The sequence below is a fragment of the Emydura macquarii genome, unplaced genomic scaffold (assembly GCF_026122565.2).
Source record: "Emydura macquarii macquarii isolate MOO-44397 ecotype Brisbane River unplaced genomic scaffold, CSIRO-AGI_Emac_v2 contig_705, whole genome shotgun sequence".
In the NCBI taxonomy this organism is placed as follows: domain Eukaryota; kingdom Metazoa; phylum Chordata; order Testudines; family Chelidae; genus Emydura; species Emydura macquarii.
In genome coordinates, this window is record NW_027130842.1 from 16,190,066 (window position 1) to 16,213,079 (window position 23,014).

At 42.0% G+C, this 23,014-nt stretch overlaps 1 protein-coding gene across 8 annotated transcripts in view; it reads left to right on the forward strand.

Annotated features, from left to right (window-relative positions):
- ZDHHC14 (zinc finger DHHC-type palmitoyltransferase 14) overlaps positions 1-23,014 on the forward strand; it is a 219,287-nt gene that overhangs the window by 100,692 nt on the left and 95,581 nt on the right. For all 8 annotated transcript variants that reach the window (XR_010918667.1, XM_067542473.1, XM_067542472.1 and 5 more), the window contains exon 3: positions 9,251-9,409. Coding sequence is in view for 7 of the 8 variants with exons in the window: in XM_067542473.1 (XP_067398574.1) it covers positions 9,251-9,409 (159 nt within the window). In the remaining variant the exon portion in view is untranslated. The remainder of the gene's footprint in view (positions 1-9,250; positions 9,410-23,014) is intronic.

The window sequence follows — 23,014 nt, forward strand, 5'->3', positions numbered from 1 at the left end:
TTTAATTTTTTAAAAGATCATATCTAACAAAGATGAAAAAACCGTCACTTTTCTTCATTTTAAATTTGGAGCCAGAATCATTCCTGGTACTGTAAAGTTCTAAGTAGAATGTAGTATGCATGAATGTTTTCTTGCTTCCTGCCACAATGTTAGCTTAGCTTAGTTCTAAATAAAAAGGAATCCAGAAATCAAAGATTTTTAATGTTTTACTCCTCTTTGATCGTTCTAATCCTATCCATGTATTGTATAAACACACAGTCTGATATGTGAACGCATAAAATAACTTTGCAAGGCTTTCTTACCAGCTCAAAAAACTGAATAACTTAAATGGATTTCTTGAATTTAATCCACTGCGTAAATGTCCTAAATGTACACATTTTCTCACACTTATTATTTTAAAATTAAACTCTTCTGTGTATCTCAAATAAAAGCAATTAATTTAAAGACCTTATATGCTGCATTCCATCTTAAGCAAAATTGTCTAGTTATGTTACAATGTGAAAATACTTCAGCATTTTATAATGCAGTACTGCTGTGAATCTAGATACTATGCAGGGCCTTAGAGTGTGTCTACACTGCAATGTAAACTCAAGGTTAATAGAACTTGAGTTAGCAAACCCTGAGTTTGTTAACTTGGGCTTGAGGTTCTACACACATTTGTAACCCCAGGTTCGGAATTGTTTTACCGTGGGTCTCAGCCGGGAGTTCCAGCATCTACACTGCATTAAGACTGACCAACCACCCCTATTTCAAACTTGTAGCGCCCTCCCAAAATGCGGCCACTCTAGCCCTTTCCTTGTGGTGCAGTGTGGGAAAACCTGACTGTCTCCCAAACTTGACTGTCCAGACGACAAAGAGAGTCAGCTTGTGGGATTGTGGAATACTTTTGACAGACTCCCAGTGCACAGGTCCAGTGGGGCTTCATTTATGCTGCAAAGCAATAGGGCTTGAACCCTGGGTCCTGACTTGTCTTGGGCTTGGACCCTCCCTCCTGTGGAGTCCTGGGTCCCTGGGTCTGAACTGTGGGTTAGTGCTATTTGTGTGTAGACAGAAGGTTGGCGGGGAGAGGGTTAGGCTTGAGCCTGAATCGAACCCTGTGCTATAGTCCTACTCTGCGTGTCTCAGGAGCATGTTCCTATAATATTGAATCTAGTAATTATCAATTGCTGTTTAAAGAGACTTTATCTGTTTTATGAATAATCTCTCATGCTTGAACTGACAAATTCAGATCAATGAGAGTTATCAATTTCCAAACAAAAAACTTCAAGATTGTGTTAAGGTTGTAAATATATATGATATCCATAAGAGTAAAAGCTTGTTAAAATGTTGTTGTAAAATTTTTTTAAAAATTAAGGCAGGAGATTATAATTTACGTTGGAAAAATAATTGTTGAAGTCTGAAAATTAACTAAAGATACTTGCTCAGCATAGTCATAAATCTTTACCTAAAGATGCAGATATACAACAACTATGTTAATATGTGGCTTTTGTGTTTTCAGAAATGAATCATAAGTAATCAGATTTTATTCTGAATACACGAGAGCAGTTCTTTGAGTAAGAAGGCACCATTTTTACACATGCACCTCTCAGAATATAGCTGCACTTCAGAAGCATTTAAAGAACAAAATTAATCCTTGAAAATTATTAACCTAGCCAGTCCTTTGGCTGCTAGATTAATAAATGCTCATGTTCTAATTAATCTCATCTACCACTTTACCAGATGATATGGCAGGCAGAGACTTTTATTGTAACCAATTTTTAAGCTACAACAGTTGCATTAAAATATCACTGAGTGTTTGATTTTAAACTCATAAAAAGCAAGATGAGTGTCCTTTATACCATGGTATTGAAGGGGTCTCAGAACAATTAGTGGTGATCTTATTTGCCATGTATGCCAAGAGCTCAAATGATTGATAGAATGTTGATGTGCATTGTTTAAATGTCAAGTTTGGGCATTAAATTCAGCCTGAACACTGCATTTCTTTGCCTTAATTAAAGACATTAAAAATGTTTCTAAAAGCAAAATATCCCTTATAAAGTGATTACAGCAATTTGCAGGAGAGAGACATTTTCCATTTATAAAAGTGAAATAAAAAAATTATGAGCTCTGCCCAAATTGGAAGTGACTCTGTTAAATGAGTTAATGGTCAGTCCAATTCTTAGTGAACAAATTTACACATCACAAAAAACTCCATGAAGAGCGAGCATATTTTTCAGAGGCCAGCTAAATGGAGTCTGTGAATGAACAGTTTTTTGTTACTCAGTTTTAGTAGTCACATCTATCATTTAGATATCGTACATAAAGTAAATAGTAAAGGTGCTGGGTAAGCTGAGGAGTGTGGGATTTTGCTTTTTCTGTTACAGAAGCTGAGGTGGCTAGCTGTATTTTGGGTTTTTTGTAACATATAGCTGTAATTTTCTTTCTTCTTCAAGTGCTTGCTCATGTTGATTCCATTCTAGATGCGTGCACGCCTCCGTCAGGGGTGTAGCTACGGATGGCTCAGGGCCCACCCACTTTGAAAGCAGGACCACCCAAGCTCCTCTTAAACTACCTGCGCAACTGCAGCTTTCTCAGCAGGTGGCTTCCCGAACTTCCTGCTTCCAGTCACATGGTTGGAATCAGGAAGTTCGGGAGGCCATCGGACAAGAAACCACTAAGCTGCCTGATGCTCTAATCCCCCTTGGCAACTGAAGTGTCAGGCTTCATGAACTTCCTGCTTCAGGTCACGTGACTAGAAGCAGAAATTCGGGTTTTTCAGCCAGCCCACCCATGTCAACCAGAGGCCCTCCCAGAAGATCACGTCTGGCTATGCCCCTGCCCTCCGTGCACGATTACCGGAATTTTTTTCCTTTAGCAGTATCTGTAGAGCCGGTTTCGGCATGCCCCTGGAGTCCCGCGCACATGCCAATGCTGGCCCTATGCCCCCTCAGTTCCTTCTTTCCACCACTGATCGTTACTGGAACTGCGTTTTGCTTGCTGCTGCAAGTGCCTCTTAGCATTTAAAATTTAAGTGTTCCCTTAAGTAGTTGTTAATTGAGTAGTTAGTGTGTTTTGTTAGTTAATAGTTGTAAATAGTTTAGTAGTTTTAGTAGTTAAGGTTTAGTCCCCTTAGGGACCTTCATCCAGGAGCATGCCCCAATCTCTGGGTTTCAAGCCCAGTAATACCAGCAGCAAACCCTTCCTGCTTAGCAACCCCCACGATAGTTGCTTGAAATGTCTGGGGGAGTTGCACAGGAAGGACAAGTGTCAAATCTGTAAGGCATTCAGACCACAGACTCGGAAAGAGCGAGAAATCCCACTGAAGGCCTTACTGATGGAGACATCCCTAAGACCAGCCTCGGAGCTGTCCTGCTCTTTTTTGGTGCTGAGAATCGCATCGGTGCAGAGCACTCCTCCGGCATCGGAATCTCCGCAGCACTGGTCGTCTTCGCTGTTGAAGAAGAAGCAGCAGAAACAACGCTCGGTGAGGGGTGCTCCCTTGCACCGAAAAAGACCAATGACGTGGGGTCAAGCGTGGGACCACTATGGGTCCAACAGACCGAGCCAACTCAGCAAGAGCAGAGCTCACTGCCTAGGGCCTGGAGCCCTCCAAGAAAGGTACCTCCGACTCTAGGAAGCAGAAGAGGGCCTCTGCAGTTTATTGTGCCATCAATGCTGGAGGCTTTTCAAGTGGCAAGGGACCTGATGGCCCTATCCTTGCCTCCAATGCCTATGCCCTGGATGGAACAGGTGGGGAAGGCACCAGCAACAAAAGGAAGCCCCTGATGGGTCCCCCCAATGGCTGCACTTCTCTTCGGAGCCACATCATGCCTCCCCATGAGCCAGGTCAACGTGGAGAATGTCTCCTCCCTCCAGGCACCAATCCCCAAGAAGGCGTTCCCCGATACCGAGAAGATCACAGGAGGCAGAGCACTGACACCGAAGGCATTCATTGGCGTTGGTGCGGCACCGCTCTCAGTTGCCGGCACCGAAGATCTCGCACTCGGCAAGACGGCACTGATCCCATTCCAGGTCAAGTAGACACTCTCCACGATCCCTGGCACTGACGAGTTCTCCAATACTTTCATAGTGCAGAACCCGGTCGCCGGCATCTGGACACTTGACCAGGGATGATTGGCACCATCGTCAATCCTGGCACCTTGATACTCGCCTGTGATGTGGCACCGATCCCACTCCTCCTCCCGCTGAAGGTCCTCTCTGGTGTGGCACTGGTCTAGGGAGCAGTACCACTGGTTGCCAAAATCGTGCTCCCTGTCACTGAAGCAGCGTTTGTCGGAGCACCAAGGGACTCAGGAGCCCAGACACAGCTCCCGCTCTCCACGGCACCACCCTGAGGGAAAAGAGTCATGCACAGCCCGTCACTAGTCTTCGGGAAGCGAGTCCTGTTCCTCGGAGGAGCACAAAACCTTGGTTTGCCCCCCCTGGTCAGCACCATTGACATGGGGTGCGGGAGGAAGGTCCCAGTCAGGCCATTCCAGGTTGGCCTCAGGGCCAGTGGCCGGCTCAATGGCCATACTGGAATCCCTGGGGGTTCCTGGTGGCCCCAGGACCATAATCATTTATGTCATCAGGGAAGCAATCTGCAGCCCCAGTATCCCCAGTGCATATTCACAACTCCACTTCAGAAGCGGAGTCGGACCTGATCGAAGGGACATCTGCAAGGGCTCCCCTGTAGCAGGGGGAGATGCCACCACCTCCTGTGCCGGGGCACTCATCCCCCTCTTTCCCTGATGAGGCTCTTACAGCAGGGCCATCTAGATGACTTCTGAGCCCACCAAGAGTTCCTTAAGAGGGTGGCTTCAAACTTGGGTTTGAACACAGAGAAGCTTAAGGAGACATTGGACAACCTCTTGGATGTGCTAGCAGCAGATGCGCTGGCCTGGGTCACCCTGCCAGTCCACGAAGGGGTTCTCAAGGTGGTTAAAGTCCTGTGGCAAACACCATCCTCCTTGCCACCGACGTCTAAAAGGACAGAGAAAAATCATTGTTACCACAAAAGGGTTTGAATACTTATTCGCACACCCTCCCCCCCCCCCAGTCTCCTAGTGGTGGCGGCTGCCAATGAACAGGACAGACAGGGACAACCCGGCACAACTCCCAAAAACAAAGACAATAAAAAACTGGATTTGTTTGGGAGAAAAGTTTATTTGACAGCGAGCTTGCAATTTCATATTGCTAATCAACAAGCACTGTTGGGGAGGTACAACTATAACCTCTGGGACTCCCTCAAGCGCTTTGGGGAAGCTCTGCCCCAGGAGCAGGCACTGAACTTTGCCACCATTTTGGAGGAGGGCAGAACTGTGGCCAGGTCCGCCTTTCAGGCGGCCTCGTATGCTGCTGCTTCGGCTGCAAGATCTATGGGCTCCGTGATCTCCATGCACTGGTGCTTATCCGGTCTGTCCCAGGAGATGCAGCAGTCCATCCAGGACCTTCTGTTCGATGGAAGTGTCCTCTTCTCGGACCAGACCAATACAAAGCTCCAGGGGCTGAAGGTCTCAACGGTCACTTTGCGCTCATTGGGCCTTTACATGCTCCAGGCCTCTAGGAGGCAGTTCCCTCCTCAGCAGCAGCAACCTAGGTTCCAGGCCCAGCACTTCAGGACCTACAGCAGGAGGGACAGAGACAGAAACTTGGCGCCGTCAACCAGCCCCATCTTTCTCCTCAGCCAACCAGCTGGGCCCTTCCCAATGCTCTAGTGGGCAGCGCCAGTCCTTTTGATGGTGCACCCAAGGACGGACTTCCAGTCTTGCACCAGGATCCTACTTCCCCAAGATTCCTAAACCACCTCTCGCCCTTCTTCTCAGCATGGGCCCGTATAACATCAGATTGTTGGGTCCTTGGAATCATTGCAGCGGACTATACCCTGCAGTTTTCTTTCCCACTCCCATACTCCCTCTGTTCCTTTTCAGGGACCCTTCTCACAAGCAACTCCTTGCGCAGGAGGTGGAGAGCCTTCTCGCAGTGGGGGCTGTGGAAGAAGTTCCATGGGACATGAGAGGAAGAGGCTTCTTTTCCTGTTACTTGCTCATTCCCAAGATGAAAGGGGGCCTCAGGGGCTGAACAAGTACATCAGAAGGCTGCAGTTCCACATGGTCTCCCTAGCCTCCATTATCCCCTCCTTGGATCCAGGAGACTGATATGCCGCCCATGACCTGAAGGACTCATATTTCGATATTTCCTGACCACAGGTGTTTCCTCCGGTTTGTGGTGGGTCATTCCCACTACCAGTTTACGGCCCTTCCCTTTGGCCTGTCTTCCACCCCAAGGGTATTTACAAAATGCATGGTGGCTGTGGCCATCTGTCTCAGGCGTCAAGGGGTGCAGATTTATCCGTATTTGAACAACTGGCTGATCAGGGAAAGGTCTCAGACTCAGGTCCAGAACAGTCTTGACTTAGTTCGGGCCACCTGTCACCGCCTGGGCCTGCTGATAAATAAACAAAAGTCTACATTAACACCAGTGCAGAACATAGAGTTCATTGGGGCCGTCCTCGACTCCATGCAGGCCAGGGCTTTCCTGCCACAAGCTTGGTTTGAGGCCATGTCGTACCTTATCATGAGCCTACACTCCTGTCCCCTTATGACGGCATGAACCTGCCTGCAGTTACTAGGCCATATGGCAGCATGCACTTACATGGTGCGTCACGCATGTCTGAGATTCATGCCACTCCAGCTATGGCTGCCTCTCCGTATGCCCTGAGCAGACACTCCTTGGACAGGGAGGTCACCGTGCCCCCTCAATACCTAGCTTCCCTGAGTTGGTGGTTAGAACCCTGGTCGATGATTGAAGGGATGCCCTTTGTGGATCTAGTCCCCTCGGTTACCCTGGTATCAGATGCTTCAGACCTGGGGTGAGGGGCGCATATCAGCTCCAGTCACAGTACCCAAGAGACCTGGTCAAAGGAGGACCGCGGATTGCACATAAATATCAGAGAGCTCAGGGCAATTCGCTTGGCATGTGCGGTGTTTCTTCCCTTCTTGCGTGGCAAGGTACTCCAGATCCTGACGGACAACATTGCCGTGATGTATCACATCAACAGACAGGGCAGGGCCCGTTCCCCAGACCTTTGTCAGGAGGCGGTGTGTCTGTGGGATCTAGCAATATACCAAAATATTCACCTTGTGGCTGCACACCTCCTGGATATCAAGAATGGCAAGCAGACCAACTCAGCAGGACCGCCTTACTTCGCCACGAGTGGTCTCTACACCTGTTTATAGCTGACATGATCTTCCGGAAGTAGGGGTTTTCCCAAGTGGACTTCTTTGCCTCCAAGTTCAAAAAAAAGTGCCGTCAGTTCTGCTCCATTCGTAGGCTCGACAAAGGAATACTGTTAGATGCTTTTCTCTTTCCATGGTCAGGGCAGCTAATGTACGCCTTTCCACCCATTCTGCTGATTCACAGGGTCCTGCTAAAAATCAAAAGGGACAAGGCAGATGTCATCCTTATAGTGCCTACATGGCCTTGGCAGCATTGGTTCACAATGCTACTGGAGCTTTCAGTTGCCCCCACCCCTCCTTGGAGTTGCCCCATTGTCACAACCTCCTCTCCTAGGATCGGGGACGACTCCTGCACCCGGACCTGGAATCTCTGCATTTGACAGCATGGCGGCTGAGTGGCTGAGCCCAGAGGAGCAGGCTTGTTCATCTCAGGTGCAGACAATGTTAATGGGCAGCAGGAAACCTTCCACCAGGGCATCATATTTAGCCAAATGGAAGAGATTTGCCTGTTGGGGCACAACTCCCTGGGACGTGACCCAGCATGTATCGAACCATATGATGTTGGATTACCTGCTGCACCTTAAATTTCAAGCCTTGCCACTTCCTCGTTGAAGGTGCATCTAGCAGCTATTTCAGCTTTTCACTCACCAATTCAAGGGAAGTCACTTTTCTCCCATGCCATGGCAGCTAAGTTCCTGAAGGGTATACAGAGACTTTATCCCCAGGTTAGGGATCTGTTACCTCCCTGGGATCTGAATTGAGTTCTCTCCAGGCTCACAAGGGCCCCCTTCGAGCCCTTGGCAACCTCTCCCCTCTTGTTGCTGTCCTGAAGGTGGCCTTTCTTGTTGCCATTACCTCGGCCAGGAGGGTGTCTGAAATTAGGGCACTTACCTCAGAACCTCCTTACACAGTCTTTTATAAGGACAAGGTCCAACTGAAGCCCCACCTGGCCTTCTTGCCCAATGTGGTGTCCCAATTTCATTTAAATCAGGATATTTTCCTGCCGGTTTTCTTTCCAAAGCCTCATGCTTCGGAGGAGGAACAGAGGTGGCACATGCTGGATGTGCAAAGAGCTCTGGCATTCTACAATGAGAGGACAGTACTGTTCCATAAGTTCACGCAGTTTTCATAGTTAAAGCTGACAGAATGAAGGGCCTACCTGTCTCTACTCAGTGGATCTCCTCTTGGATAACCTCCTGCATTAGATTTTGTTATGAGCACGCGAAGGTTCCTCTTCCGGGAAGTGTCACAGCCCTTTCAACCATGGGACAGGCCTTATCTGTGGCGTTCCTGGCTCAAGTGCCCATTCAAGACATGTAAAGCCGTGACATGGTCATCGGCGCACACCTTTACATTTCACTATGCCATTGTTCATCAGGTGCGGCATGATGCCAGCTTCGGCAGGGCAGTGCTGCGAACAGCTCATCTGTGAACTCCGAGCCACTGCCCAGGTACTTCTTATGAGTCACCTAGAATGGAATCGACATGAGCAAGCACTCGAAGAAGAAAAGACGGTTACTCACCTTGTATCTGTTGTTCTTCGAGATGTGTTGCTCATGTCCATTTCAATGTCCGCCCCCCCGTCTCCATTGTCACAGTTGACAGCAAGAAGGAACTGAGGGGGCCTGGGGCCGGCAGCGCCTAATATACTGTGGCATGTGTGCAGGACTCCAGGGGGGCACCGAAGCCTGATCTACTGATATTGCTAAAGGGAAAACAATTCTGGTAACCGTACACGGAGGCACACACGCACCTACAATGGAATGGACATGAGCAACACATCTCGAAGAACAACAGTTACAAGGTGAGTAACCGTCTGGTTTTTTTGTGGTGCATTGCATTTTGAGTTATTTGCCTAGATATACAGAGTCTGGGACAGAGAGAAACTGTTTAGGTATTCTAAATCTACAAAAATATATAAAATATATGTAAATGTTAAAGAAATTGGATTTAAAATGACAGTAATGTGCCTGTCCCATATCTGGTAAGAGAATTAAAATTATTGTTCTAATGTTTAATTATTTCCCTGTTAGATATTGCAAATGGCTCCAGTTCAGGAGGATACCGTCCACCTCCCAGAACAAAGGACGTAATCATCAATGGACAGACAGTGAAACTAAAATACTGTTTCACTTGCAAGATTTTCCGCCCACCTCGTGCCTCACATTGCAGCCTTTGTGATAACTGCGTAGGTGAGTATAAAGAAAACTTACGTGTTCAGTTTTTGTAAAGCAGAGTGGTATTCCTATGAATATATGTGTTGATATATTTAAAGGGGCCAGCCTCATATGGTTATAAAATCATTCAGAAGGTCACTAGCTAAAACAATTATCCTGCTTCCTGCCAGCTAGTGTGAGGATTTTGGAGGAGGATAGATGTAGCCTCTTGGAAGTTCCAGCCATATAGCAGTATTGACGGGAAAAGCTGCAGCCTATCTGCACTGCTGTTTAGCCACTGTTGTAGCTGCACCAGTTCAAACCTCTAGTTTAAAGACATGTTCTCATCTGAGGTAAACTACACCAGTGCAATTCATATTGTACCAGTGTAAATTACATCTGTGTTAGGGATTTGCCCTGGTTGCAGCTAACCTGGAGGCTAAAATCCTACAATAGACAAAGATTAAGGGCTTGTCTGCACTAAGGGTGTTACTGCAGCACAGCTATAGTTCTGTAGCTACGCCGCTGTAGTGTAGACATTTCAGCAATGGAAGGGGTTTTTCTGAAAATGTAGATAATACACCTCCCAGAGTGACAGTAGCTATGTCAACTGAAGCATTCTTCCATCAAAGTAGCTGCATTTACACTGGGGGTTTCACACCTCTGAGCACTATAGCATGTTGATATAAATTTGAAGTGTAGCCCAGGCCTGAGTGAGATTACATTTCACACTGGTGTAATTACACTGATATTGCTGCACTGGAGCATGTACCTAGTTCAGATGCACTGCAACAATGTAAAAATGACTTGCATTGGGTGTGTCTTACTTCAGTTTGAACCTGGGATAAACTACAGTGGTGCGGGTCACCTCTTACACTGGGCAGTGCAACTATAATAGGGGTTTGCATCAGTGTATGTACACTGGTGTGAGGGAAAAAAAAACCAGTGTAGACAAGCCCCTGGAATTAACCCCCCATGGAAATGAAGGTAGATGATTCACACCTCATTTGAAGGCAAATCCTGATCCTTCATTTGCCCCCCATTGAGAGAGGACCACTTCCATTCCAAAGCACAAGGATGCAGCAGGTTTTGGGGAGCCTGTGTAGAGTGTTTGCATTTCTTTTGTGCAAGAGAGTGAAGATCTTCAGGAGACTTCCTGTATACAACTCAACAGGAGTGTAGAGAGATGGAATAGGTTGATCTGCTGTTTATGTGACAGGTGCAAGCATCACAGTCTGCTCAAGACTTAAGTCTCAAGTAGCTGCCTCAGAGCAGCTCTGCTGTTTTGGCTGAACTGTAAAGAGGGGAAGGAGTTTCTTTTCCTGTTGCAATCTGGCGTATGGTCTGTAGACAATTCACATCTTCGAACAGTTCCAGCCTGTCTGCAGCCTCAAGAAGACAACACAACATCATTCACACTCAGTTATGTTTGGAAATGTATCTCTTCTAATGTAACGGCTAGAAGTTTAATTTTACTTTAGTTTAAATGTTTAGTATCCACAAAAATGCGATGGCTAAGTCTTCATTCAGAGGAAATTTCTTACTTGTAATTGGCAAGCGAATGCTATGTCAGGTCCTGGTTATATCTTAAAATAGTAAACTGAAATAACATTTAGATCCTTTCTTCTGTACACCCTGCCTTTTTCCTGGAGATTGTTCCTTGAAGGGTAAGTAGGGTGATTAAAATGTGGTTGACTTTTTTTTATTTTTAACAACTAATCAAACCTGTGTAGTTGTTCAGTGTAATTAGAACACATTTGGGATTTAGTGTGGCTGATTAACACACTGGTGAGCTGAACCTTGTACAGCCAGGAAAATAATGTAGAAAGCAGATGTCTCCAGCTCAGAAATGCAATCTCAGCCTTCAGCACTGATCCTTTTATGTATAAAGCAGTCATTGGAAGAATTATACATTCACAGTTAGATAATATCCAATATAGTGAATTCTAAGCTCTGTGTGGAAATAATGAATTAGATGTCTGCAGATAGTTTCTTTGTTAAATAAATCAGTCCTTTAGATGTTATGGTAAAAATTCTATCTACTAGTCAGGAAAAGTTTTTTTTTCCGATGTTAAAATTGGAATTCTTAAACAAAAGTAGGTCAAATTTAACCCAGAATCTGTTTTTTATATAAAAAAAAAATAGCTTTTATTGACCTTAGGACAAATAGGAATGTTTCTTTGATTTTTCAAGTTAGAATCGAAACATTTTTAGGCAAAGGTTCCCCAGACAGTGTCTGCAACCTAAACATTGTGTTACTGTTTGAGGCCCTGATAGTGAAACTGAATTGACCAGGAGTTTTTGCTAAATAAGTCAAACAGACTATTTCCACTTTCCAAACTGAGAAATGCGCAAAATAAAAAAGCATAAGTAGGGAAAATAAGTTAGTTTTTTTTAAATTTCAGTTTTAATATAATCTAAAGTGGTTTTTTAGCACAGGTTATTTTATAATTTGACAGCATTCTTTTTATGCTGATTGTGGGAAATCTACAATTTTAAATAGGAGAGAGATGCAAACAATCAGTAATGGGATAAGAAGTTAATTTAAATAAACTCTCTTCCTAGGATGTCCACACTGAAGCAACAGATACGAAACAGCTTTGAATATTTTCTAGAATATAGTTATGCAAGTAACTCATAAGAAATAATTTTATTTAAGAAATGTAGCCTCCTTTTTTGTTCATGGAATAGGTGCAAGAGATTTAATTTTTTCTCATGTAGATTCCATTTTAAATTGTTCAGTGACCTTTTTTGCAATTTAAAAAACAATTCTATGGCTTGATTGCAAACAATTTTGTGCACATATTTGCTATTCATTTTTTCTTTCCTATGGAAACAGTCATGATTAGTTGTGATTTTAGTAACATAAGTCACATGGTATTGTTTCTGTTCCCTGTTTGGATGTTGTGATGCTTCCCAGCAGTACACAGAGTTGAGGTTCCTTGCTACTACCTGCTGTTAGTGTGAGGAAGATTTGTCTGTGCCTGCTGAATCCACAGGCAACACAAGCACTCCCCGCTAGGCCTATGCAGGCCCCGCTCTCTCTCTGCAGGTTAGCAATAGATACACTCCAACCCCCAAGCATGGAGTGTCCGGCCCCTGTTCCACTGGACATTCACAGTCAGATAAGAACGGCCATACTGCGTCAGACTAATGGCCCATCTATCTCAGTATCCTGTCTTCCAACAGAAGAGTTCCAGAGGGGTAGCCGTGTTAATCTGTATACAGCAAAGACAACGAGAGTTCTGTAGCACTTTAAAGACTAACAAATTTAATTTCAGCAGGCATAAGCTTTGGTGGGCTTCAGTCCACTTCCTCAGATGCAGTTGGTAGAAATAATACAGCAAATATTGGCAACATATATAGGAGGCAACATATACATATCCAAAGGCATAGACAACAATGGGGTAGGTGGATGAAAGCCGGGTACTTGAGGCCTAATTACAACCATTGAGTAGGAGATGAAAATGGGTGATCAGAGCAAATTATTTCTTGTAATGAGAGAGCCATTCCAAATCCCTGTTTAAACCCAGTTCGAATGTGTCAAGTTTGCAAATAATTTCTAACTCAGTAGTTTCTCTTTGAAGTCTGTTTTTGAAATTTTTTTGTAGAAGTATAGCTGTCTAGCCTGAACCTGTAGCTAATACTCACCAGCAACCATACTCACCCTACAAGAAGTCCAAACTTGCAAACTTGGCACATTCAAACTGGGTTTAAACGGGGATTTGGAATGGCTCTCTCATTACAAGAAATAATTTGCTCTGATCACCCATTCTCATCTCCTACTCAATGGTTGTCATTAGGCCTCAAGTACCCGGCTTTCATCCACCTACCCCATTGTTGTCTATGCCTTTAGATATATATATGTTGCCTCCTATATATGTTGCCAATATTTGCTGTATTATTTCTACCAACTGCATCTGAGGAAGAGGGCTGAAGCCCACGAAAGCTTATGCCTGCTAAAATTAAATTTGTTAGTCTTTAAAGTGCTACAGAACTCTCGTTGTTTTTGTCTTCCAACAGTGGCCAGAGCCAGGTGCTTCAGAGGGAATGAACAGAACAGGGCAATTTAGACTGATCCATCCCCTGTCGTCCAGTCCCAGCTTGTGGCATTTGGAGGTTTAGGGAGACCCGGAGCATGGGGTTGTGTCCCTGACCATCTTGGCTAATAGCTGTTGATGGACCTATCCTTCATAAACTTACGTAGCTCTTTTTTTAAACTAGTTATATTAGCTGTTTCCAAAGAAGCAGTACATACCAGCTTACCTGTTTCACCCTCAATCATTGGTCCACTTAACACACAGCTTTTAGATGTGTTTATCGTGAAATCATGTAAAAGTTTATTAAATTAAGTATAGAGATGCAAGTGATAGCAAGTAAAATTATTGGAAACAAATGGTCATATAAAATAAAATCATAAAACACATTCTAGAACTTAATTAGATACTTTAATGTCTGATAGAGCAATGCTCACCCAAAGTCCTTCCAGCGTTTTACAGCCAAGCTTGGCTGTGATTTTCTGTTTGTGAGACAAATCACTCTGTCAAATTGCATCCTTGATAAAAGATCCTGTGTGTCAGTTTACACCCCCCTGATATGCTAGAACAATCCATTATCCTCCATAAGTAGGACGCCACTCTGCTGGTTGTTTTTTCCTGTATACTCCTTTCATGTAGATTTTATAAATAGCATCTGGGTCAGTATGCAAATAGGCATATGTTGTGAGGCACACAACCAGACAAGGAGATAAAGCTCTGTTACTCCCTATCTGGAAGGAGCCTGTCCGAGTTGTCCCCTTCTGGTTACCTGCCTTAAGAATGTAATTTTCATTATAGACACAACTTCTTAAATACTATTGTACATACATTTCACAATGATTATGATGACCTGTGGGCTACTGGCTTTCAATAGAGACCTCACATGTTTCCCTTTAATGTGTTGTTAGGCATGTTTCTGACCAGAGGATCCCTTTAAAATCCTGTGCAAAACCTGTTCCCTCTGCAGTTGGCACCAAGAAGTCCCTGTGTCACAGATTTGTGCACAAACATTGCTGATGTAAATATTCACATGTGCAAATGTAAAATTTGGTTTCCACAAATACTTGGCATTGTAACTTCATAATTGGTTTTCTGTGGAAAACTTGTGTCAGTAGAATTGGATTAGTCAGATGTTCATTGAAAACTAACATGCAAGGAATATTAACATGGCCAGAAAATATATTGTACTACTTACCAAGCTTTACTAGTGAGACTTAGGGCGTGTCTACTCAATAAACGGAACCAAAATATCTATGTTGATTGTAATTCCTCTTCCTTAGTTTTTTGTTTTAAGTCTGTGTGTGGACACTCCTATTTCAACACGAGTGGCTTTATATCGATATAACTCGTCAATTTCTTAACAAGTTAAATGATATAAAAACATTATTATACCAATAAGTGTCCACGTGTAGACTTAAAACAAAATAATGAAGGGTGTGTATTACAACAGGTATAGTTGTTTTTGGTCCATTTATCACAGAGACAAGCCCTTAGTTGCTGGTACTTTGTAGCTGCATTAGTATAAACTTAGTCCCACCTCCAATTTTGTAATAACATTTTATCGAAATCAAGAACTTACTGCACAAAAAGATGCAATAGCTTCTGTGTAAGGGCAGCTTTGTGTTACAAAGTAAAGATCAGTTTAAAAAAATAGGTTACTTCAAATCAGTATTTCTTGTATGAGAAGATTTTTACACAATTTTAATACTGGTCCACTCGGTAAGGAAGGAATGTGACAACTTATCTTATATAAACTAGTATCTGGTTTGTCAAGGTCAAAATCAACAGATCTGGTTTAAAACTAACCCATGGCAAACCATAGTGGCAGTTTCAAATTAACATGGATTGTGGAATTGGCTTTGCAAACTGCCATTTCTGCATAATAGCATTTCTCATATGAAATCCAGATTTTCTGTATAACTTCAGTTCATCAGTTCATAATTGTATGTCTCTGAAGAATCAGTCAACCAGGTATCATAGTGATGGTGCTTTCTTTAGCTGGAGACCTGCATTTGATTCCTGACTTGCTTTCTTTTTCATTGCCAGTGAGGGCAGAAATTGGAAGATTTCAACTCTAGCCTGTGAGGGGTTTGCATGTGCCATGCATTGCTCAGGAATCAATAGATACATTTAAAATAATGTAAACGTAGAGACACAAACTAAAGAATAAAAAGGAACTGATTATGGCTGCCACTGTATTGTCAATTCTTCATTTGAGCCTAGTTATTGCTGGTTCTAAAAACAGCATTGTATTCCACTTTCTGAATGCTACTGGTGAAGTCTTGCTTTCTGTATGATGTTTTTTTTGTCATTTGCCTCAATGTTAACGTTACTTTAATGAGTTTTTTCTTTTTATTTGACAAGTAAATTATATAAGGTTAAATTAAGTAGATTTAAGCAATAATAAAGTAACAACCATACATAAAGCCCTTGATGGTCCTTAGCAAATAATTACATTTATAGTTACATAACGATGAGCAACTAGAAGTAATAAATAATCATTACCAAGTGGTAAATTAACTTAGACAACCAATACATCAAAAATCTAAAGCCTTATGCTCTCTTACACACCCCAGAACATTCCGTCATTCTTTCCTTCCAGACAAAATGGCTTTTGTAACCTGCTTGGAAAGTTGTCAAGTTTGGGCTGTTTCAGACTAAAACAAAGAGCAAATTTTAGTACTGACACCCGCTCGCCCAAGAGCCTCATGAGGTCCTCCCAGACACCCCCCCACCCCTTTCTCTTATAACAAGGGAGATCTAGAATGGCAGAAGGAGAAATGCGGTCTCTCAAACAGGCATGTTGCAGTGAGAACCCCATATATTACTCTAAGGGCAGAATTAGGCTGTTACTTTTTAAAAACCTGTTAACTAGTTCTCAAACGTCTGTGTGGTCTACTACTGAAGATAACATCCCTTGTAAGATTCTTTGTTTCTTTCAAGTTGTTGAGATATTTAAGCTTTTTCACAGAAGATTAAACTAAAATTTTCAAAGTTGGGTGCTTGAAGTAAGGCATATTTAGAAACACAAATGAAAGTGATATGATTTTCATTGTTGTTAAGCACACACTGAACTCATTGATTTCATTACAATTTATGGATGCCTAATACTTCTGAAAATCCGTTTTTATGTGGCTCTTATGAATGTAGGCATCTAATTTTAGGCACTCAGATTTGAAAATGTTGGCCTATCATGGTATTTATTGAGCTTTATTTGAAAAATCATGGTATTTATTGAGCTTTATTTGAAAAATATTTAACCTTGAATCTCAATTTAAAGAACAATTTATCCTTTGCTGGTCTTGTATTTCTTTTTTTGTCTTTCCATTGGTCATTCTTTTATAACTGTTCTTGTTAGACAACACAGGGTTTTTCCTTTGACAAATTTCAAGGTAATTTCTGGTGTTCAGAGAAATCATTGAATAGCAGTCCCTTACTGTGTGCATAATTAAGTGTGATCTTCTAGAATTTTATGACTCGCTAACATCTTAACCTACATACTGTGCTAGCCCTACAACAACACTTTGAGTTCTTTGAATGAAACACCTCAGTGGTAAGAGATGTTGAAATAGGTTTGAAATATTGAATGAAAGTTTGTGTATAACTACAAAATAGAAGTATGAACAGGAGTATTGCTCAGGAGGCCTTCACTATCTAAAAGAAACTAGCAATAACACACCAGCTAGCACTGGAATGCACACCTGGGTCCCTCTAACTGCTGTGAGAACCATGTGGGTATGTATGTGAGCGGAATTTGGATCAAACAAAATAAACATAAAGCAACTACATCATTTTCTCTTAAAGTATATTTCAGTTCAGGGGAAGTTCTTCAAAGCACAAAGAGCATTTAAGCACCAATTCCCATTGAAAGTCAGATAGGAGATAGGCACTGAATTCCCATTTATGCCTTTGAAAATCTTCTCCCAATCTTTTGCTGTGTGTACTGGGGGGACATACACTTCTCAGCTTCTGTAGGCCAACCTCACCGCACACCCCAAGGACTCCTTGCATTCCTCCATTACCCCCACCAGCCCCTGTGTGCCACTCTCCCCCTCTCTATTTCAGGGACGTAGTGTGCACCCTTTTCTCCCCATTCCCACCTTCCACTCATACTAATGGCTCTGTGTGCACCACTTCCCAAGGACACCCAATTTCCTCCCACTGGGGTTCTGTGTGCACACCTCCGTTCTCCTTACCAAATGGCAGGGACACTGATTCCCCCATTTCCCCCTTCCCTCTATGCTAGGGGTTCTGTATGTCCACTTCCACTCCTCCATACAAAGGGCCACCATTCTCCTCCCCATGCCAAGAGTTTTGTGCATGCTCCTATTCCCAGCTTCCTCCAATGATTATTTACCTGAGAGATATATCATTCAGATTGTCAACATGTTAAAAACTCTTTGGAGGATGAACAGGGATATTGTTCAGCACCCTGAACACTTTTGCAAGGAGTGCTTTATAATTTAAGTTATTACTTTATTTATTCACTGGATCTTCTCTAGAAGCCAAAAGACTGAACAAGTTTCTTTTCGTCCGTTGTAAACATACTGAGATGCTCAAACTTGGTGGCTTAAAAGATCCATTGTTTGTTGTCCCCCATGGATGTTGTAAATCAGTGTCAGCATCCATAGAAATGTAATTAGCAATCACTCCTTTGTTTAGTTTATTATTGGTTTCTACACTAATTTCATTACAAAAGATTAATAGTTAAGATTTTGTCAAGACAATGACTTTCATACTCATGTACATTATGTGCTTAAGTTGTATATAGTTCAGTATTTCTTAGATCAGTGGTTCCCAACCTGTGGGCCGTGGGCCAAAAGTGGCCCACTGCGGCTTTCAAAGTGGCCCGCTGGCTACACAAGGGAGCCGTTGCCTAAAGACCCAGACGGAGCACATTGCCACTGGGCTAAAAGATCAGTGCAGGCTCCTTGCTGCAGCAAATGGGACGGGAGATCAGCACTTCCCTCCCCCAGCTGTAGCAGGGAGCCATGGCAAAGCACTCCGCCTAGGTCCGTTGGTGCTGGGGTCCCTGCTGAAGCAAGAGGGAGGGGAAATCAGCACTCCCCTCCCCCTGCTCCAGTGGAGAGCAAAGCACTCTGCCTGTGTCCTTAGGTGCTGGGGTCCCTGCTGAAGCCAGAGGGAGAGGAGCACTGATCTCCCATCCCCCTGGCTGCAGAAAGGAGCCACTGCCTAGGGACCCAGGTGGAGCACACAGGGGCTACATGACGCGTGCGGTTTCCCTACTGCAGCCAGGGGGAGGGGAGAGCCTCCTGACCGAACTCCTTCTGTCTGGCTGCGAGACGAGGGTGGGAGGGGAGGACTGCTGGTGGAGACTGCTTCCTTTCAGGGTGGTAAAAATTATATCTCTGGCCCTCGAGCCAAAAAGGTTGGGAACCACGGTCTTAGATGAATGTTACCAGTTAAGAATCCAGTCTAGTTAGTCTTTCTCATGTGAGTAAACATTCTTCATGTGAATAGTCACTCTGAAATCCATGGAACTAATCACATAAGGTAAGAATAGCTCACGTGAGTAAGATATGAAGGATCAGATACAAAAATTGTTATTAAAATATTCTAAATTATAAAAACTCATGAAATTATTAGACTGGATTTAATTTAGCGTTATGTTTATTTTCTTTTGTGTACATGAATCTCATTAGAATCTGTTTGATCATATCTTGGAGATAATAGACAAATTCTATATTTAAGAAGAGCTTACAAAGAGTATTTAGGGGTTTTTTATTTTATTATTTTTCAAGAGGAAACAAAAGCCGCAAGTACAAACTTCCATGCAAAGTACAAAATCTGTAATCCTGAATAGATGTAGTCATACATTGTGACATCACAGTCCTGCAAAGAGCCACAATTGTAAATATTACAAAACATGCGCAGATGTCTTAGATCTGAAGACAATCAGCCAGTTTGATATCCAAGACAATGGGTCTTGTGTCCTATGTCATAGTGCAACTATCCATAGTAAGTTTGATCAGTGCAAGGTGAGCTGTTCATTATAACTATGGGCTTTCTACATTGCCCTGCAGTTCAGACTACGGGGTGGGAGTGGGGGTGGTGTATGAATATCAGTGATCACCAAAGTGCTGCAGTGTAGTGCCCCCGTGTGGATACTGTGGGTGTGAACTAAAAGGCTTCTAGTTCTAAAGTGGATTGATTTAAATCAAGGCCATTTTTAAATCATGATTTAAATCAAGTGGAAACCCTCAGTTTAAATTATCAATTTAAATCAACTTTTCCATTTGTACTTCAGTTATTTTCTAAAGAAGGGTGCATTCTCACTTGTTGATATAACCATTAAAACATGTTGATTTATAACTAAATAGAGCCTTTATACTAGATTTGATACATCTTTTAGCTACCTAGAAAGGTACACTATAACGATGTTTGTTTTCTTAAATAAATGTATAACTTAATTTTGTTAGATTCTTAGTAAGTGTATATTTTTAGTATATAAAGAAATGATGAATGATATATTGCTAGATAATTCAATTTTTGCTCATGATTTGTCAAGCTGTATTAGTATGGTAACTGGAATTTAATTAAACGCAGAAAACAGCATATAAAATTTATTTTCATTAAACAAAATAACCTAAAAAGTATCCAAACTTCTCTTATCAAAACACGTTTCACATTTACAACTAAATGATTTATTAAAGCAGCAGAGGGATTAACTGTAGTCAATGAATTAAATTGACTATTTCAGGTCAGCCTGGGGAAATGTTCAGATATGCCTACATGAAAGTGACTGAAGCTTAAGTTCCTCTTCATCTAAATCTCTTTTAAAAAAAAAAAAAAAAAAAGAAAGAGAGCGAGACAACAGTCGCCCTCCCTCCTCCTTTTTATTTATAGACTGGAAGAGAATGACAAGTTTTCCTTTCTTTTAAACTCCCAATCAGTTTTTCAGTTTTGAATTAATTAGTTCAAATAAAGAAAATATTTTTTCTGTGCCTGTGGAAAAAGGCTGTCAAAAGCTATTGCTGTCAAAAGCTGGTTTAGCACTTCAGCAAACTCTGGTTCCAGGTGCTTAACTAGTGACTTCCACAGTTCAGTGGTGAGACTTTCTTTAAAACAACAAACATGTACTGCTTGAATGGCTCACCACCAACACTGAACTTCATTATGTCTGACAAGATTAGGTGATTATTAGATGCTTCACTACTACCTGCATTTTAACTTTGGTTTTGAGTATTTCTTTCTTCAATGTCTCTTGAAGTTCTTTGCAAATTTCAACCACATCAGCAATAGACCAACAATCTTTTTGCAGTTTATCCAAAGCTATGGAAATATGCTGAGCTTACCTTCAGTTCTTCTCTTTAGTTCTATGTTGACTATTTTGGCTATGATAGTTCCATCTATTTTGTCATGATTTTCTTCACATATTGTCATCAGAATAGGCCAATTCTTAATAAGTAGCTCAAAATGGTCAACCACTGAATTCCATTTTGCATCTTGGGGGGAGAATTAGTTTGGATATTCCTCATCTCTTCAGCAAACATGAAGCAAAGTGATTGTTACAATTGTATTTTGTAATATCAGCAACATTTTCCTTTATTCCTGGAGTTTTATTGAAGTCTTTGAATAAAAGATGCATCAAATGAGCAATGCACCTATATATTGTAAATTTCAGATTCCCTTCATTATCTTCTAAATTTCTTCGCATCTTGCAGCACTGTCTGTGGCAAAAATACTCACTTGAAATTTTGTTCATAATTTGTTGTAGTTTCTACTGTTGCTTCTTTTGAGTATTCTGCTGTATGGGCATTTCCTGTTGTATCAATTGTTTCTGAGAGATAGACAACTCCATCTTCTGTTGTCACACAAGCACATATGACTGAAAAATTATATACCCATCAAGACTCAGATTAACAGGTTTCCCATCAATGTATTTTGCACACAGTTCAGTTTCCTTCTTAAACATTGTATCTATCAACCTTCCAGCAATGTCTGCTCTGCTGAGTGGAGTGTAACACGGTCATAATGATGGTGAACCATTGCAATAAAATGTTCTGTACAAGACAAAAGGCAGAATGTGTTGTATAAATGAATCGAGTAATCTGTTCATCCATGGAGTCTTGCTGGAATTTGCTGATCCTGATTACAAACTCATCCATGGTTTTACTGAATGATGAAGAAAGTCTTTTGGGTTTTCCTGGTTTTTATTGAGGGAGGAGGATTAATACAGGTAATTACTGTGTGATATATGTTTAGTTGCAGCAGATGACTCTGAAGCTATAGTTGTTGCAGAGGATGGACATTCATAGCCCCTTGTATCTAAGATGAGCCTTAAAACAAAATGATAAAAATAGTCACTCTCTCTCACTGAGCATTACTTAGTGCACTGTTTTTTAAAAAAAGACGTAATTGTAAATGAAAGATACCTCCTGCTGCAGCTATTTGTTCCACCGTTTAAATGATAGAATTTATTCTAAATCCAGTTATATAGGAAAAATAATAAATCATAAGAATTCTTGAAATCTACTTAAACCCTAATCTCTAGCAACATACCAAACAGTTTGGGGAAAAAATTAAATGTTGAAAATTCATAAATGCCTAATAAAACTTTTCTTTTAAACAGGAAATCTTCAATTAGGATTTTTTATTATATTGAGCAATAAAAAAATCATTTCAGAAGTCCAGCAGTAACAGTAAAAATGAATTGATAAATACTCCAACAACAAACTAACATACCGATTATATTTTGAATACAAACATTTTGAAATAAATAAGTAAACAATCCACCCAAAACACAGATTTATGACAATAATCTATTATTCACTAGCCTAGTAAAACATGGAATGCAGTCAGCAAGAATGATTCAAGAATAAGTTTATTAACTAGTTCATCCAGATTGTTCGGACATGTCCACATGATCATCTTCAAAGTCATTTTCTTATGAAGAGCATTTTCATAGCATTGTTTAATCTGACACCCAGACCTTGCATCTCTTTGTTGCACTGTTTTACATTTGGCATGTGTTCCTTTTTTACCCGGAGGTACAGGAATTTCTTGAAAATATTCCCAAATAGGGTCTCTTTTATGACCTGCAGCCAGGACAGTTTTTTTCCTCCAGTTCCCAGATGCTGAAATCAACATTAGAGGCTGCACTCTGAAGAATGTAGTTCCTTGTTCCCACAGTGTCCTGCTTTGACACCAGTGTTGCTCCTTTCTGGTTGCACACTCTGCTCCTCCTCCCTTGATATGTAACTCCCGGGTCCCAACCCACCTTCAGACCTACCTCCAGAAAAACAAAGGACTAACAATCCAAGACTTCTGCTTGTGTAATCCATTTTTGCACTGCAGTATTTTGTTTGTTTAGTTAAAAGACAGAGAGAGGCAGTTGAAAAGTTAATGGATTTCTGTTTGTATTTCTGTCTATGTACGCATGCAAGGAGGCAGAGCAAAGCCATTTACTTAAAGTGCCCAGAACCATCCAAAACCAAGGAGTGGTAGTTCCTGGGCAGATCAGTGTTTTTCTATTCAATAAGTTTCCATAGTGGGTGGAATCATAAATATTCATAATTTGAGAACTGAGCCAGTCAGACCTCAGGGAGGGAGAAGCTATAAAAATAAGAGTTTGAGACCACCC